Raw genomic sequence first — 17,948 nt, forward strand, 5'->3', positions numbered from 1 at the left:
GTAAGCCAGCTGTGTACTTCTTACATGAACAGAAGAGATTAATCTGTTCAGGTTGGTTCCCATCATGGTTGAGATTCTGTGAGCTAAAGGTACTCAATGCAGTTTACAACATAAATTAAAAGAAAACAGCTGAAACAATATGTTATACAAAAAACTAAAAATCATTAAACCATCATTCCAATTAAGACATTACTTTTAAAAATTTACTACAATTGAAATAATAAACATAAACAACACACTCATATCATATCCTATCTCAACTAGTTAATGGCTGTGAAGGCCTATTTAAATAGGAAGACCTTTGTCTATCAACAGAAACAGAGCAGAGAGGGAGCCAAGCAAGCCTTCCTTGAGATGGTATTCCATAACTTAGGCCTGTTACAGACAGGCCAAAATAAAGCTGCTTCGAGTCACTTTGGAGGTATGGTATTTCAATGATGCATGCGTCCTAAGAGTCCAAAAACCGCACCAAAGCTGCACTCCAGTCCTTAGGACTGGAGTGTGGCTTTGGTGCGGCTTTTGGAATCTTAGGACGCATGCATCATTGAAATACCATTCCTCCAAAGTGACTTGAAGCAGCTTTATTTTGGCCTGTCTGTAACAGGCCTTAGAGCAGTATTTCCTGTGTCCTTGCCAGATAAGCATGTGGGGTGGGACAGAGAGAAAGCCCTCTCCCCAAAATCAAGGCAGATATAGACTTTTAGATAGTCTGGACCTAAGTTGTGTTGGGCTTTATAGATAATATCTAGCACTTTGAATTGTGCCCAGACACATCTGAGTAGCCAGTAAGGCTGTTTCAGCTAGGAAGTTATATGTTCTCTATAAACAGCCCTGGTCTGTTGTTTAGCTGCAACACTTTGGATTATTAAAGTTTCTAAACATTTGCCAGAAGCATCCTTGTGAAGACTATGTTACAGTCATCCAAATGAGATATAATCAAGGTAGCTATTACTGTGGCCAGATCGAACTTCTCAAGGAACGGGTTCTAGTTTTAATTGTGGAAATCTATTCCTGACCATTTCCGAAACCTGGGCTTCCAAGGTTCAAGAGTACACCCAGGCAGCAAACATGGGATTTAAAATCTCATCCAGCACAGGTTGAATGCCCCACTCCCTGATCTGCTTGTTTGTTATTCCAAACCTCCTATGTATTACTGTAATTTTGAATTTATTCTATTACCCATGTTTAATATATTTACTTCCCCAACTTTCTAGTATTTTTTTTCAAGAAATGCAGAAAATAGGACATTTCCTTATTATTATTATTATTATTATTATTATTAAACTTTATTTCTAGAGCGCTGTAAATATACACAGCGCTGTACAAAGTCGGTAAAATTAAGGAGTAAATAAAAGCCTGCCCAAGGCGTACACTCTAAGATAATAACAATTAAATAGAGGAATCGATAAAATTACCATGTAGAAGAGAAAAGACAAATTAAAAACATCAAATATAAAAGCAGATCACATCACATCAAACATTATCAGACAGCCAGATGACAATCACAAATTCCCTGAGAACGCTTCCCTAAACAATATGGTTTTCAGCTCAGCCTTAAAGCTGGTTAGGGAAGTGATGAGCCGTGCATGCAGAGGAAGAAGGTTCCAGGAATGAGGGGCAGCAAGAGAGAAGGGACAGATCCGGGACGGGGCAGAGAAAATCCTGGGTTGAGAGAGGAGACTTTGGCTACCAGAGCAGAGAGTGCGAGTAGGGATGTAGGGAGAGAGAAGATCAGCTAAATAAAGAGGGGCCAGCCCATGCAGGGCTTTAAAAGTGAGTAGCAAAAGTTTGTACCTGATGCTGAAAGGAAGAGGGAGCCAGTGAAGGGAAGACAACAGAGGGGAGACATGATCATAACGGCGAGCAAGTGAAATAATGCGTGCAGCTGAATGCTGAACAGAAATTAATGGGTGGAGGTGAGAGAGAGGAAGCCCAGCGAGGAGGAGGTTACAGTAGTCTAGTCGTGAGATCACTAGGGCATGGACCAGTGTTTTTGCAGTAGAAGCTGAGAGATATGGACGGATTTTGGCGATGTTATAGAGAAAAAATCTACCGACTTTGGCTGTAGTCTGGATCTGGGGGATAAATGACAAAGAGGAGTCAAAGATGAAACCAAGACTACGGGCTTCCTGGACCGGCTGGATAGAGATGTTATTGACGGAAATAGAAAAGGAATAGTGAAGAGTGGGCTTAGGAGGGAAAACAAGAAGCTCAGTCTTGGACATATTGAGCTTCAGACGCCGATGGTGCATCCAGTTGGAGACAGCAGTTAAACAGGATGACATTTGCTGTTCTAGTTCTGGTGAAAGATTTGGGGTGGAAAGGTACAGCTGGGTATCACCGGCGTACAGAATTATATGATACTATTACTACTTTCCGGTTGGTTACACAGCTGTTTTATTGCTACTACTGTTGTTGTAATTGCTGCATGTACAAGAGAAGATAACAGTTGAAGCATCCAAGCAATTTTCCAGAAAAATTGATCAATTAGATAACATTTTAAAACAGCCAGTCAGTGAAACATTCTTATTTGTTGACTGTTAGAGAATATATTAGCATAGATGTACTTTAAATGTGGAATTTAATGTTGAGAAAATGGCTTTAGCGAATATGGGGAATATTGGCATAGATGCAAGTGGAGTGTTAACCTTTTATATTGTGCTTGCAAGTTAAATGTATTAAAAATAAAGCATAACCTTTGTCAGTAAAGATGGAGATCGGAAGATATGTAGAATTTTCTGTCGATTGTTACCCAAAAAGGTGGCTTGAAAAACCCCACCAACAATAATATCTCCCTTTAAAATGGTGGGGAATATTAACTCAAATGGAGGCATACAAGAGATGGGTATCTTTTGCTAAGATCTTTATGCCTATTTATACCAAGAGCAACTACAACGAGACTCCAGTTTCATAAAACTAAGAGTTTTTATTTGGAGATACATCAGAGAAAAAGGAAACACACAATAATAGTAACAGAATCCTAAACTCACACCCAAGGCTACAGAAAGAGAGGGTTGGAAAATGAGGGTACACTCAGAAAAAGTGAAGTTTAAGAAAAGTTTAAGAAAAAATGAGTTTTTGACATCTTGTGTTTTTTTAATAGTTAACTATTAAACCAAAGCTACACATAATTCTTTTCAATCTACTTGGGGAACCGAGAGTAACAGAACAGCAGTTTAAACCCAGTTCATTCTGTCTGCACAGTGAGTGTGTTTGGTTCCTAAGCTCATTTATCTGGAGATGGGCAGGATGTTTCCATGATAGTTCAATATGAAGCAGTGACATAATTTACAGAACACATCTTTGCAGTGATGGAGTATTACCCATCTTTCCCTTTAGCACACCAGCAGACTTCTTCCCTTGCTCTTGACACAGCTTCTTAGTGAGTGATCCATCTATGGCTGTTTTTTTATACATGCTAGCTTCCTTGTTCATGAGTATATTATGCTCGCATATAGTGTTGAAGAGCTGCTACAGAAGCTCCAGCTTATGATTAAATCTTTGCTCCATGACTAAATTTTCAGAGAAGGCCAAGAGTTAAATTGGACCTTCTGAAGAAGGCATGATTCCCCATGCTTATCTGTTAGACTGAAGGATTGAAGGTCCTTGCCACTTGTCAAATAATTCTGGGTTCTGTTTATAATAATAATAAATAATAATAAAAATTTTATTTATATCCCGCCCCTTTGAGGTCAATCGGGGCGGCTAACAATAATACAATACAATACAATATATACAAAAACTTCCCTCTCCCCCCCCCCTTAAAAAGTTATTAAATCACTTATAATTAAAACCAACAAATGAAACAACATAACACATACACACCATTACAAAACCGACAAAAACAAAACAGCAAACTGTGGCAGCAATCCACTCAAATTTCCAGAGAGGACCTTAGGGACTCTCATGAGAAGAGGGTTCTTGAGGGTGGGATTATCTATCCAGGAAAGGCCTGCCAGAAGAGATCCGTCTTGACAGCCTTTTTAAAGCTGTCTAAAGATGTCAGTTGACAGATCTCGTCCGGCAGGTCATTCCACAATCTGGGGGCGACAACAGAAAACGCCCTCTGGGAGGTAGCCGAAAGCCTAGATCTTTGAGACTGCAGCAAATTCCTCCCAGAGGACCGGAGTGTGCGGGGAGGATTATATGGGAGGAGGCGGTCCCTGAGATAGTTTGGACCCAAGCCATTTAGGGCTTTAAAGGTGGTAACCAACACCTTGTACTGGGCCCGGGAACTAATAGGCAGCCAGTGGAGGGACTTTAATACCGGAGTAATATGGTCCCTCCTCGATGTTCCTGACACTACTCTGGCCGCCATATTCTGCACTAATTGCAGTTTCCGAATCAAGCACAAGGGTAGCCCCATGTAGAGCGCATTACAGAAATCTAGACGTGAGGTTACCAGCGCGTGTACAATAGTCTCGAGATCCCTTACTTCCAGAAAAGGGCGCAGTTGCCGTATCAGCCAAAACTGATAACAGGCGCTCTTGACTGTCGCATTTACCTGATTTGTCATCAGGAGCGACGAGTCAAGGAGCACCCCCAGACTGCGAACACAGTCACTGGAGGAGAGTGTGACCCCATCCAAGACTGGGGATTGCAACCCAATTCTTGGTTTCGGGGCTGCTACCATGAGCACCTCCGTCTTGTCCGCATTCAGTTTCAATCTGTTTTTCCTCACCCAGCCCATTACTGCCCAAAGACATTCATTGAGAGAAGAGACACCATCAGAATTCGAGGCCGACGAACGAGACATGGAGAAATAGTTCTGGGTGTCATCAGCGTACTGATAACACCCAGCTCCATAACTCCAAATAATCTCACCCAGCGGCTTCATATAGATGTTAAATAACATCAGGGACACCCTGTGGAACCCCACAGGTGAGCTCCCTTTTACTGGAGCAGCTGTCCCCGAGCAGCACCCTCTGGGACCTGCCCGAGAGGAAGGACCGGAACCACTGCAATGCAGTGCCTCCGATACCTAACCCCCTCAGGCAGTCCAAGAGGATGCCATGATCTACTGTGTCGAAAGCCGCTGAGAGGTCTAGGAGCACCAACAAGGTCACACTACCCCTGTCGATGCTCAGACGCAGATCGTCGGTCAAGGCAACCATGGCAGTCTCAACCCCAAAGCCTGTCCTGAAGCCAGTTTGAAATGTGTCTAGATAATTGGTTTCATCCAAGACAGCTTGGAGTTGAAGAGCAACCGCCCTCTCAATCACCTTGCTCAAAAATGGTAGTAAAGAGACTGGCCTGTAATTATTCATATCCAGGGGGTCAAGGGAAGGTTTTTTCAGAAGTGGCCTAACAGCTGCTTCCTTCAAACAAGATGGAATATGTCCTTCCCTGAAGGATGCATTGATGATATCCATAAGGAACTTCCTCAAGCTCTAGTGTATACCATGGCTTACGGTTTGAAGCGGAATGGCAAGGACGCTTGGGAGCGATCATGTCAATAGCCCTGGGAAGATCGGTGTTCCAAGTATTAACCAAAGCATCAACAGGATCACCGGCATTACCAACCATTAAACCCTCTAAGGCTTTCTGGAATCGGATTGGTTCCATTAGCCTTCGAGGGCGGACCATTCTAATGGGTCTACCACCCCCAGAGGGGTGGATACAGGCTCTAAGTTCCATCTTGACCAGGAATGATCCGTCCATGACAATGCGGAGGTACTAATAACCTCCGCCCACGGATCTTCCTGCTCCTAAACCTCCGTGTTTAGGGTCATCTTCATCAATTACTGGTCACCTATCTTATGGTAATGGTTAAACAAGGCAGGTCAGATTAACATCAGCATTCTACTTAAATATCATAAGTATTCTTTGATATACGCATAGATATACGTTCCATTCAGGGAGAAGCTTAGACATAGCATTGTCTGGGTACTTCAGCTTTAATATATTACATAACATTATACCTAAGGCAGTGGTTCTGAAGCTTTTTACCTTTGTGACTCCCTTTACATCTACATCCAGATATCATGTTCCCCTTGTTGTAGTATATGAAGGCATGAGCCTTCCCTCCTCGTTTAATCCTCATCTCTATAATTTTTAGAAGCAAAACTTACTCCATTGAAATGCTAATGGAGTTATCTTATATGGATTTATCTAAAGATATCTCTAAGTAAATAGCCACCACTATAGGTTATAACTGTGAATTCCATGTTGTGTGTTGTGCAATGAGTTTTCTTTTGTCCTGATCTACTATCAGTCAGTTTCATTGGATTATCAGTGTTATAAAGCTAAGCACTTTTCTCCACATCTTTCAGAAATATGTAAACATACATAACTTATAAATGGCTAGCAATTATTTTTTATAAATGGCTAGCATTTATTTTACAAACGTCTGGTAAATTTTAGCATTGAAGTAGAAGTGGTGTACTATTTTTTTCATTTGTTATAAACACTTCTAGATATTCTACAAAATTCTTGAAAATAAACAGTGACATGAAAACAAAATTTTAAAACATCACTAAAACCATACTAACATGAACCCTTTAAGTAACTCAAGTGATTGGAGACCAAGCATAACTCCAGAGGGATGCATGCTAGAGAAAGGGGAAAAAATTCTTTCCTGTGTGTCCAACCAGCAGGTCTCTGCATCTCGTGGGCGTCTTCTAAAGGATTGCTTCTGCTGATTTTAATCATTGGCAAGGTTCACACTGAGACAAATGGTTCCTCAAATAGCTAGTCTTTCCAGGCCAGAATTGTGCAATTTGGTAATTCCACAGACAGTCTTCTGCCCTTGGGACCCTACAAATTCAGCCCAAAATGCCAACAATAACACACAAACGTGGCTGGAGGCCCACTGCTGCTTTTGAAAAACAGGTATTGTTGAGGTTAGATAGAGCATCAGTATATTTAAAAGGTAGGTTGGTATTTCGGGAGGCTTGAAGAAGAGGAAATTAATTGTGGGTTTTTAACCAGAAAATGAATGGTGTGGCTGGAGGGCTATTTTTTTTTTAATTGATGTTTAACAATAGTATAATCTCAGTATTCCAGTAATTCACCCCTTGTTACAAACAACCCACCCCTTCCCATTCCTCCCCTAATTCATACTTCATAATAAAATACATCTGTGTCCAAGCTTGTGCATTGCAGTTTCCATTCTATCTCTTTACATCTCACTCATCTAATTATTTATGCAAAATTTAACTTTGTCATTCAGTGGGTTAAATTTAGCATTCTTTTGACACATAAAAGTAACAAATGCTTTCCACATAGTACCCAAAAATCATCTTTTATGCCTCCTTTTGCTAATCTTAATTTATAGGATAACTTCTCTGTTAGAGCTATAGTCCATGTCCTGTTTAGCCAATTCTTAATTGACGAATTCTCTAATTTCTTCCATGTTGTGACAGTTTTTAGTCTTGCTGCACATAACATAAAATCATAGAATAGAATCAAAAGGAGACTGAGCAGTGGGGGAGCCTTGAACTCATTCCACATTCTTGCTGGCCACCTGAAATCCTTTTATGAGCCTCATGCGCCGCCCCCCCCCCCCCCCGCCTTATGTTGTGCAGGCCTGTGCTAGAGGGAGCCCTGGTGGTGCAGTGGTTAAATGCCAGTACTGCAATCACTCACAGCCACAACAACAACGATAATAATAATATTTATTTGTATCCCGCCTCTCCCTGTATTGGAGTTACACATTGTAAACTGCTTAAGGAGTGCTAGTTCACTGATAAGCAGTATAGAAATGTACGTGCTATTGCTATTGTTCTAAATAAGAACAGGGATTTTTATAGGATTTGTACTTTGATAGCTGCTATTCTGCCCAATAATGATAGCTGCTGTTTGCGCCATTCCTTGGGGGTTTTTTTTCTGATACATGATTTCATAATTTCTATAGACCTTATGTGATAAATCTTGTCAAGAGAATACCTAGATATTTAAATCCAGAAAAGCTTATTGAAAAATTGAATATCATCTTAAACTCCACCTGCTCTTCTTTTAGTGTATTTATTATATTCATCATCTTTGATTTCTCATCATTTATTCTAAGGCCTGTATATTTATGTAATCCCTTTATTATGTTTATTGCCTGCCTTATACCTTTCGGTGGATTGCATAATAATAGCAGACAGAATTATTTTGTGATGGATACTTCCCAATTTAACACCTTGGATTGACTGGAGGGCTATTGAAGACTGGGTGAAAAAAAACAACCTAGAGGAACTGTGTGCAACTCTAGGGCTATGTTAGGCCCATTCCAGCCCTAGCCATTTCAGAGCTTCACAGGTTAAAACAGACATCTTGAACCCAGTAATAGGTGGGGGATGCAGAGCTTTGTCATTTGAGTGATTTGATCAGATACTGTGTACTGGTTAACTTTCCTGCAGCATCTTGCACCAGTTGAATCTTCTAGACACTCTTCATAGGTTGCCCAATGTAGAAAATACAGTGCTGCTGCGTAAAACAAAAAGCGCATATGCTTGCGCCCCATTACAAGTAATGGGGCTCGTGTTCGCAGTGGCGCCGGCACATGTGCACCATGGGCACGCACACCATTATTTGACACATGCACATTGTATTGCAGTAGTCTAAATTTATTGATGTTTTCTGTATTTCTTTCCAATTCTTTTACTGGATTTTCTCATAAAATCTGTACACAGTAAGTTCTTATCTGTTAGTTTTTTGGGCACTCTGGGACTGTGTGAGTGGGGTACTGTCTGGCATAGATGTACCAGAATATTTTCTTCCTCATTCTTGGGTAATGTTGGCATGTAAACAGAGAACTGTCTTTCTTCCTACCTAGGATCAGTGTAACTGTGCTAATGTTTAATTTAAATACTGTGTTTAGTTTCCCTCCATTGGGACATCTGGAAAAGTAGAGCATTTTCGAGACACCCTCTTCTCCCCTTTTCACATGCCTACTCTTTTTTCTTCTGATACAATATAATAGAGTTAATTGAGCAGGACTGCTATAAACCATTACTCAGGCTGTGGAAAGAGACTAGAACAGGTACATCACCTCAGTTGGAGTGCTTGGATTGGCTTCTCAAGGTGTTGCTGTAGCTTGATTGTGATCTCTGTTTTCCTTGTAGATTTTTTACTTCTCTTTGTTTGCTAGAATCAATCACCAGGGAGTTTTCACTAATTTTTTCAGGACTCTCTTATTAGAATACTTTAAGGAAAGACGTTTTTGGGCATATTTTAAAAAATCAGTTTTATGAAGTAATACTGCAAAGGAACTGGAAAGAAAATACAGACAGCAGTAATAGGTTTAACTACTGTAATTTTCTCAACCTATGAGGAATGTCCAGAAGCTTCAACTGGTGCAATATGCTGCAGAAAGGTTGCTAAATAGGAAGAGGAGGAACATGCACTCATGCCAAGGCATGTCTCATACAAACTCGCAAATAATCAAATCTGCGAATGTTAAACCCTGAGAGTGGAGGGTCGGCTGTTTAGTAGCAGAAACACTGAATGAGTTACTTAGCCAATATTTTAAATGCGTGTCTAACAGAGCAGCTTTCAAGGTATGGATTATCTAATCTTTAAAACATATTTAATTTACACAGGTTTGCAAATTCTGTATTTATTTTTATTTATACTTATCATTTAATTTTCAGGTCACAGATCAAAAAACCAAAGGTAAGAAGCTTTTCATTTTTCTGAATTGTACATTGCTCTTTGACCAGGCCAGAATTCTTATATCTTTACTAGGTGGAAAGATAGAACTCATTCTAGTATTGCATAGTATAGGAGTTGAACATGGAGTTAATGTTTTTATTTTTAGAGACAATGTGACCGATACATAGTGAGCCCTCCACATTCACTGGGGTTAGGGGCACTGAGCATATAATTGCATTGCAGACCTACAAATACCTAGAGAAGTGTTTTATCTAGGAATCTCTAGGTGCTGCAGTTTGGTTCTGTGGTCAACTTCTTGCAGAATAACGCTGGAATACCTAGAGATTTCTAGAGCGAAATATTAATCAAACCTAATTGGTCAAAGCTGCAAATGCAGAGGGCCAACTGTATTGCCTTGTCCTAATCCAAGTCCTCAACATTTGGGAAGGGAAAGAACTCTGAATGTTCTTGTTTGGGGTCTCACCTGATTCACTGTCACTATACTGGCAAATGGCCTACTTTTAATTGAATAATAGAATCACTATGCCAACGTATGTGTTTGATTTTTACTCCTCTGGAAGTAAGGTATTCAAGAGTTTTATAACCATATAGCTACCAAGTGCAAATGTATGATTTAAATCCCAAACAGAGAATGTGTGGGCCTCCAATATTAGTCTGCAATTTCCACCAGTACTACCATTAGATAAGGCTGATATGGATTGTAGGCCAACAATATCTGCAATCACACATGCACTGCCCCTGGACTAAACTGTGTGCTCTAATTTTCCATTGTGTCATTTTTTTCCTGTTAGCCAGAAAAGAAAATCTTTTAATTTCCACAGGCGGCTTCTTTTTTTTAAGGGAAAATAATCAGGGCTTGGGGGAGCATGAAAAGGAACCACACTTCCTACCCTTATTGTTGCTAAGTGCCTTCAGCATATGGCAACCCTATCGCAGTGTTTTCTTGCTAAGATTTATTTAGAAGAGGTTTGCTTTCGTCTTCCTTCGAGGCTGAAAGTGTGACTTTGCCAAGGTGACCCCATGGGCTTTGATAACTGAATGAGGAGTCAGATCTTCGTCTCCAGAGTCATAGTCCAGTGCTCAAACCTCTGTACCACACTGGCTTTATCTCACTTTTTAGATTGGATATAAGAGTTGAGGGCTGATGCATCCTTAGGTCATGCTATTTTGATACTGATTTAGGCCTCATATGGGTCTGCCTCCTGATGAGTGAGCTAGCCAGTCACCAATTTGTGTGATTTAACAGAGACCAGGAAAAAGATAAACAAGTTGCTTACCTTTAACTGTGGTTCTTCAATTGTTCATATGTGAATTTATACAACCCTTCCTTCTCGTCTACATCTGCTTGCTTTACGGAGACTTAAAACCAAGGAGATTTAGTTGAGGTGTCTGATATGTGCAGTGAAGGAAGGGGGCAGGCTTCTCACCAAAGATTGCCTGGCTCTATAATACTCTAAAGAGGATATTTGTTGTTTGTACCAAAACCCATTTATCCGAATTCACAGATGACCTCTTGAAGAACCATATTGCAAGTGGGCAACCTGTTCATCTCAGGGAATGGAGTGGATTCCACAACATATGAACAATGTGAAGGAAAGCCTTCTCCCACATGTCCGTCAAATGTGGATCACTCTTGCACAGGGGTAGGCAACCTTTTTGAGCCGGGGGCCGGGTTGGTGTCCCCCAGACAACGGGGGGGGGGGGCAAAAATAACTAATTAAATAATATAGGACAACATTTTCAAATGTAGGACACATTTTTAAAAAATGGAGGACATGCGAAAAAATTGATTATTTTTAAAAATGTTAATCTAAATGCATGTTTCTTAGGCATGATCAAAATGGAGGACATTTAGGCATTATTCCTAGACAGATGGCAGAAATGTACTTCCCTTTATGGCCAACCCCCTCTCCCCCCATTCCAAACAGCACATTTGGGCATTGAACATGGCTTTACTTAAGATGGCCTCTTGCATATTTCAGAGGCTTATTGTATAACCAAACTCTTTGGGTTTCACACTGAACATGGGTTCACATGGCTATGCATATTGAACATGTCAAGGTGGTTTCATAGTTCTTGCACCAAGTGTACTTCTCAGAAGTGTGTACTTGGTCAAGGGACTTTGGCTTTTCTTCACTGCGCATGAGTTTGTAAAAATCACAGCAATTTACATTGGCCTTGCCTCAGAGGCTTTCTGATATCAATATCACCATTAAAGAACCAAAAACACACAGAAAAGGCACTTTGGAAAGTCACACTCTCTTGGCTTCAGAAACAGTGCCTGCATGCCTCTCAAGCTGACTCATATCATCATCATCACCACCACACTAGCATTGTCAAAGCAAGGGAGACTTGTTAGCACTTAAAGCACACAAAATAAACTTTAAAAAAACTTTGAGGCCTCTGGCCACTCACCACCTCCTCCGTCTGATCCTCCTCCTCCCCCCTCCTCCTCTTCCTTCTCCTCTTCCTCCTCTTCCTTCTTCTCCCCCTCCTCCTCTTCCTTTTCCTCTTCCTCCTCTTCCTTCTTCTCCTCCCCCTCCTCCATGCGCCGCGCGGCCTGGGGGCAGGGCGGAGGAGACAGAGGAGAAGGAGGTGGGTGGGGAGGGCGGCGCGGGGCTTCCCCCTTTGCCTCCTCTGCCCCAGGCCGTGCAGCCCTCCTCTTCCTCCTCCACGCGGTGGAGGAGGAGGAGGGCAGCACGGTCGCGTGGCCCAGGAGGAGGAGGAGGCGGCAGGACCGGGCTAGGGCCGGTCCTTCCACCTCCATGGGCCACATCCGGCCCGCAGGCCGGGGGTTGCCAACCCCTGCTCTTGCAGATCTTAGAGTCTGGACAAGTTGATAACTCGGGCCATACTCCAAGGCATTTAAGGCTTTAAATTTAAAAACCAAAATTTCAAATTCAGGTCTTTAGAGGAAATCACACAATACATTGTGTTGGAAGAAGATTGGAACCCAGAGTGTGCATTCCACAACCAGGATGCTACTGTAGGAGTCTCCCAGATGCTCAAATAATATCTTGTTCCCATTTATAAGACTATTCTCTTTCCTAGGGAGGTGTAGAGGGGGAGAGGTGCTCCTTCAAGGACTGTGATCACAAGTTCTTGCAGACAGTGCAGTTCCTTTAAAATTAGTGAAATTTCTTTCAAAAACTAATGAATAACTTTTTCATTTTTTTCTCAAATTGTCTCTTCTACGATATCTATATTACTTTTTTCCTAACAGTTCTAAGAAGTGTTTGGTTGAATATTTTGTTTCTGTTATACTGAAGGACATTTCTGTTCTTTCTGTACTGCAGAAAGTTGTTCCTCAGATTTGTTTCTCGAGTAGAAATTTGTTGAATTTCTACCTGGCTTCCCTTATGACCTGAGCATATTGAGATTTTTGGTCATTGTTGGCAGTTATTAATGGATATGTGAGCTCTTCTCTGATACACACACACACATATATACCTGCATGCATATTGATCTTTCTGCTTCCATCTCTGTCTTCATTGTGCCTTGAGAAGACTGTCAAGGAACAGAAGCGGTTCAATATGTTATGAGCATTCCAGAGTTACAGTAGCTTTCTGATCTTAAAAAGCTTCTTTTTTTCTTTCTTGATAGGCAAGATCTCTCTGGGTTAGACACCTTTAGGCCTAAATCCAATTTTTTGACCTAGCTAGAGTAAGCCAGTTGGAGTTAGCAACTGAAGTTGGTACTTGGACTTTAAGTGGTGGCAGCAGCTAACCAATAGCAGTTTCATTTTAGTTGGTGTTCTTAGAAATAAGTTCTTTTCTTAACATGGAAATTTCCTTTTGATAATTTTGATTACCTTTTGAATCCCTTTGAGAAGAACAGTTCCCTTTCCATTTCATATTTCTAATTTATTGGTATTTTAAAATGCTTTTCAAAAGATCACCCCAACATAATCTTGTAATAGAGGCACACTTCAACCTTTGTTTTTTATTGTAGTGCCCGAAGCGACGAAACCAAGTTTAAGCCAACCAGTGACCGCCAGCCCAATTGGCAGCTCTCCATCGCCACCTGTCAATGGTGGCAACAATGCCAAAAGGGTGGCAGTGCCGAACGGTCAACCGCCAAGCGCCGCCCGCTACATGCCTCGGGAGGTGCCACCGCGATTCCGTTGCCAGCAGGACCACAAAGTGTTACTGAAACGTGGGCAGCCCCCTCCGCCATCCTGTATGCTCCTTGGGAGTGGAGTAGGGCTGTCTCCTTCTCCAGCACCTGCAGCAAATCCAAACAACGCACAACCAGTACCAGGAGTGTTGCTGCCGTGTGACAGTGGGACTGCAACAGGTAGAAAGCTTTTGTTTTCTGCTCTTCAATTGGCTCTGCATCATGCTGCTGCATCATAATTATACAATTCCACCTTTTATTGCAATTGCTTTTAACTAATTTATTTGTATTCTATAAGCTTACCTGAGAGGCCTGTCAAGAAAATGTACAAAAAATGTATACAGTGGAACCTCGCCTTACACAAGGGATCCATTCCAGACACACACCCCCCACGTAAGGCGAATTCCATTTATGCTCAATCCCCATTCAAGTGAATGGGGCTCATGTGCGTGGCAGTGCACACGCGCGCCACAGGCACACGCCCCATTAATTTGAGTGGGACACGCCACATATGCTCAAGCCGTGTATTCTTTTTGATGTTTTAGTTCATTTCACCATTTTAATTCTAGGAAGAAGGAATATTAAACCCTTGTTTTGAATCATCGTATTAAGCTTACAAAGATACCCAAGTTGCTGGCCATTTCTATGCTCTGAGAATTGAAATCCAGAAAGGTGACGATTTTAGAGAGAACTAATAATAGGAGAAGGTGTGTGATCAATTACAGGCCATGACACCTGAATCTTGACATGTAGTAAGCGGGCCCTCGGGTGTGTTTGCCTTATTACTATTATTTTTTAACTTGATTTATTTTATCTTCCTATGGCCTTCAGCACCCTTTGTAAATACCAGACTTCCCCATCCAGTTGACACGACGTTGCAGTCAGGCTTTGGGTATTCATTTATCCAGAGGACTACTAGGCAGCTCCATATGCTACTTCAGTGTGTGGACCCCTGCCCTGTTTAAATTCTTCAAGGGATGTCATATCGAGGAGGGAGCTAGCTTGTTTTCTCCTACTCCAGAGACTAGGATCTGGAGCAATGGATGCAACTACAGGAAAAGAGATTCTACCTCAACATTAGGAAGAACCTCCTGACAGTAAGGGCTGTTCGAGAGTGGAACAAACTCCCTCGGAGTGTAGTGGGGTCTCCTTCCTTGGAGGTCTTTAAACAGAGGCTGAACGGCCATCTGTCGGGGATGCTTTGATTTGGATTTCCTGCATGGCAGGGAGTTGGATTGGATGGCCCTTGTGGTCTCTTCCAACTCTATGATTCTAGACAGTTAGAACCTTGATGTATGTTAGTTCACTGGAAATTGGTTCCAGTTTTTTATTTCATGGCTGCTCCACAGGGAATACTACTGCTGCCGATTGTTGCTTCCCCCCCCCCCCCCGGCCTCCCTGCGTATGGGGAAAAGGGCATATGCTCAAGCCCCATAGAAAATAATGGGGTGCATGCTCATGGGGGAGTACACGCCCCATTATTTCTGCCGGGGCTTGCCTTCCGCGTAAGCTGAAAGCTGCCTGTAAGGAGAGCCGACTGTATTTATGATTAGGAAAAAAGATAAATAAATTAGCTAGGAAATTAGGCAGGCTACCAAGGGATTACTAATGTCTGGACCCACTGTAAACTTTTTTGAATGAACAATGATGGCCCCTTATGGAACTAGCCTAAAATTTCCCAATGTGAACAGGAATCACATCTGTATTTTTTGACTAAAACCTGGATGCTGAACATGACCTTCATTGCGATTATTTAGAGTGTACAGGGGTGGATTTTGTTTTTAAATTTCTTTTTTTTTTTTCATGTATCATTGCTGACTATGTGAAATAAATTAAGAAGTTGTATGATTGGCAAAAGAGTGAAACTGAAATGAGATTGTCTTTCTTTTCATTTCCTGCATGGCTCATCTGTGCTCTCTGCTCTGGAAGATGGGGAAACTCTGCAGAATGTTGTTTGAGTAGCACAGAGGAGTAGGAGAGGAGTATAAATGTATTTTTTTCCTTTGGAAAGTAAAATGAACTTGCTGTCTATGGAAATATTAGTTATTACCTAGCCCACTCCATCCAAAAACACTGTCAACTTGAGGAGAAAAATGAAAACCCAATAAATATTATTATTATCATCATCACCACCACCACTATTGATCCTTTATGGAACATCTTGACTACTTTTGGATTGAACATACAGTAGGATTGCAAAGTAAGGCCATGATTCCATGATTAGGAAGTCATCCCTGATGCTACAGGATATTTAGGACAGTGAGGGAAATCTACTATTGAAAGCTTTGCTTTTTGGGTTCTGGCAGTAGATCTAAAAAGTGTTGCTGGATAGATTAGCAGAGGCCTTTGATCTGCTGGATAGGTAGTCCTCTTGTTTCCCCAACAAGCCCTCAACAATGCATTGATTTTTCTTGTTTGGTTGGTTCCTACTAGAATTGGTGGGAGGGAAAGCTGGAAAGACCACAGTTGACAAAAGTCAAAAGAAGTTGCATCACACACCTTCCATTTATGCTGGAATGATCCAGCAGGTCTTTGACTCTGCCCAGTCTTTTGTTATGAATTCAGCCCACCACCCCTTCCCATTAATTGATTTTTGAAGTTATCTGCTTCAGAAGGTGGTAAGTTGTTACAGTGGACCCTTGTTATACGCTGGGGTTTGGTTCCAAGATCCCCCGTGTATAACAAAATCTGTGTATGCTCAAGTCCCATTAAATATAATGACATAGCAAAATGGTGTCCCTAATAAAAAATGGAACATCAAGGTAAATTTATACTTTTTTGGAACATTTTCAAACCGTGTATGCTTGAATCTGTGTATAAAAAATCCGTGTATAAGAAGGGCCGACTGTACAAGTAATTCTAGCATGGGAATTTGTTCATGCTTCAGACCTACTATTAATAGACTGTATACAGGAGTGCTCATATTCTTAGGTATTTCTGATTACCTGCTCTGTATTCAGAGACAATATTCTTTTAGAATTGGTTAATAGTGCTAAGACAAATCAGTTATAATGTTTAAAATAAAGAAATAAAAAACCTTATCATGTCATAGCAAACAATAGATAAAAACAGTTTAATTCTATTTAAAAATAAGAAAGGAGAAAACAGTGCATCATTAAAAGAACCCAAGGCAGTTAGTGATCAGAAATTTGTCTGAATGAATTATTTGCCTGTGGGTGGAAGTAAATCAGAGAGGATCAACATAACAAGAAAAGTCCAGTCTAGAAGGAAATGGAGGCCCCTTTTTGTGGCTTAACCAAGTAAGTATTTGAAGAGTGAATGCTTCCCCTATAGATCTCTAACCTTAGGCAGACTCATTTGGAGACATTGGTCTTTCAGATGGTGTGGACTCAAACTATATAGTATTTCTTAGTTATGACCAGCCCCTTGAATTGTCCTTGGAACAGACCAGTAGCCTATGAAGTTGTAACCTGTTTCTGTCGCCCTGTAACCTGCTCTGCTAAGCAACCAGACTGCTTGGACCTACTGATGTTTTTGAAGGTAGCTCCATGTAAAGTGTATTATAATACTTAAAATGAGATATAACCAAGGCATGTCCCAATGGTCAGATCAGGCAACTCCAGTAAATGGTGCCACTGTCACCCTTTTTATCTATTCAGATGCATTCCTATATATATATATAATTACAGAGCTTTAGAAATAAAGTTTAATAATAATAATAATAATTCCTAGCCGGTGAAATCTGTGCATTCAGGATCAGGGCTAAGTCCAAGAGTATACACAAGATGCTAATTTGTTTTCAGGGAAGGTCTAGCATAGTCTCAATCTTTATTTCTTGATCTGCCTTTTCCTTGTGCAGGAGCACCTCCATCTTGTCTGGGTTAAGTTTCAGATTGTTTCCCTGTCATCCAGTCTTTTACTGATAGACACTGGTTTAAAACCAAAATGGCTTCCTTGAAATTAGATGGAAAGGAGAGAGAGATTTAAGTGTCATCAGTGTACTAGAAACATTGAACCTGAAACATGACTTAGTGGTTTTGTGTATGTGCTAAATAGCACGGGGAGACCAACTGAACCCTGAGAGTTCCTGCCAGCTGCCAAACGTGGAAAAAGAATCTCTTAGCACTCTGACTTACCTGTCCCCAAAAGACTGGCACTACTGCAGTGCCAGGTTTCATCAGAGAGAGGAAACCCAGAATACCATGAATACTAGAAACTGGTTGTAAAAGAACCAAGAATGTTTTGTTTGTGAGCTTCCTAGGATGATCTGA

At 41.2% G+C, this 17,948-nt stretch overlaps 1 protein-coding gene across 11 annotated transcripts in view; it reads left to right on the forward strand.

The window, feature by feature from the left end:
• Nucleotides 1-17,948, forward strand: part of TNRC6B (trinucleotide repeat containing adaptor 6B) — a 154,280-nt gene that overhangs the window by 80,622 nt on the left and 55,710 nt on the right. For all 11 annotated transcript variants that reach the window (XM_089523662.1, XM_089523663.1, XM_089523665.1 and 8 more), the window contains 2 exons: nucleotides 9,579-9,600; nucleotides 13,552-13,896. In XM_089523662.1, coding sequence (XP_089379788.1) covers nucleotides 9,579-9,600; nucleotides 13,552-13,896 — 367 coding nt within the window. The remainder of the gene's footprint in view (nucleotides 1-9,578; nucleotides 9,601-13,551; nucleotides 13,897-17,948) is intronic.

The sequence above is a fragment of the Sceloporus occidentalis genome, unplaced genomic scaffold (genome assembly GCF_023333645.1).
Source record: "Sceloporus occidentalis isolate IW3139 unplaced genomic scaffold, rSceOcc1.0.p SCAF_5, whole genome shotgun sequence".
NCBI lineage: Eukaryota > Metazoa > Chordata > Lepidosauria > Squamata > Phrynosomatidae > Sceloporus > Sceloporus occidentalis.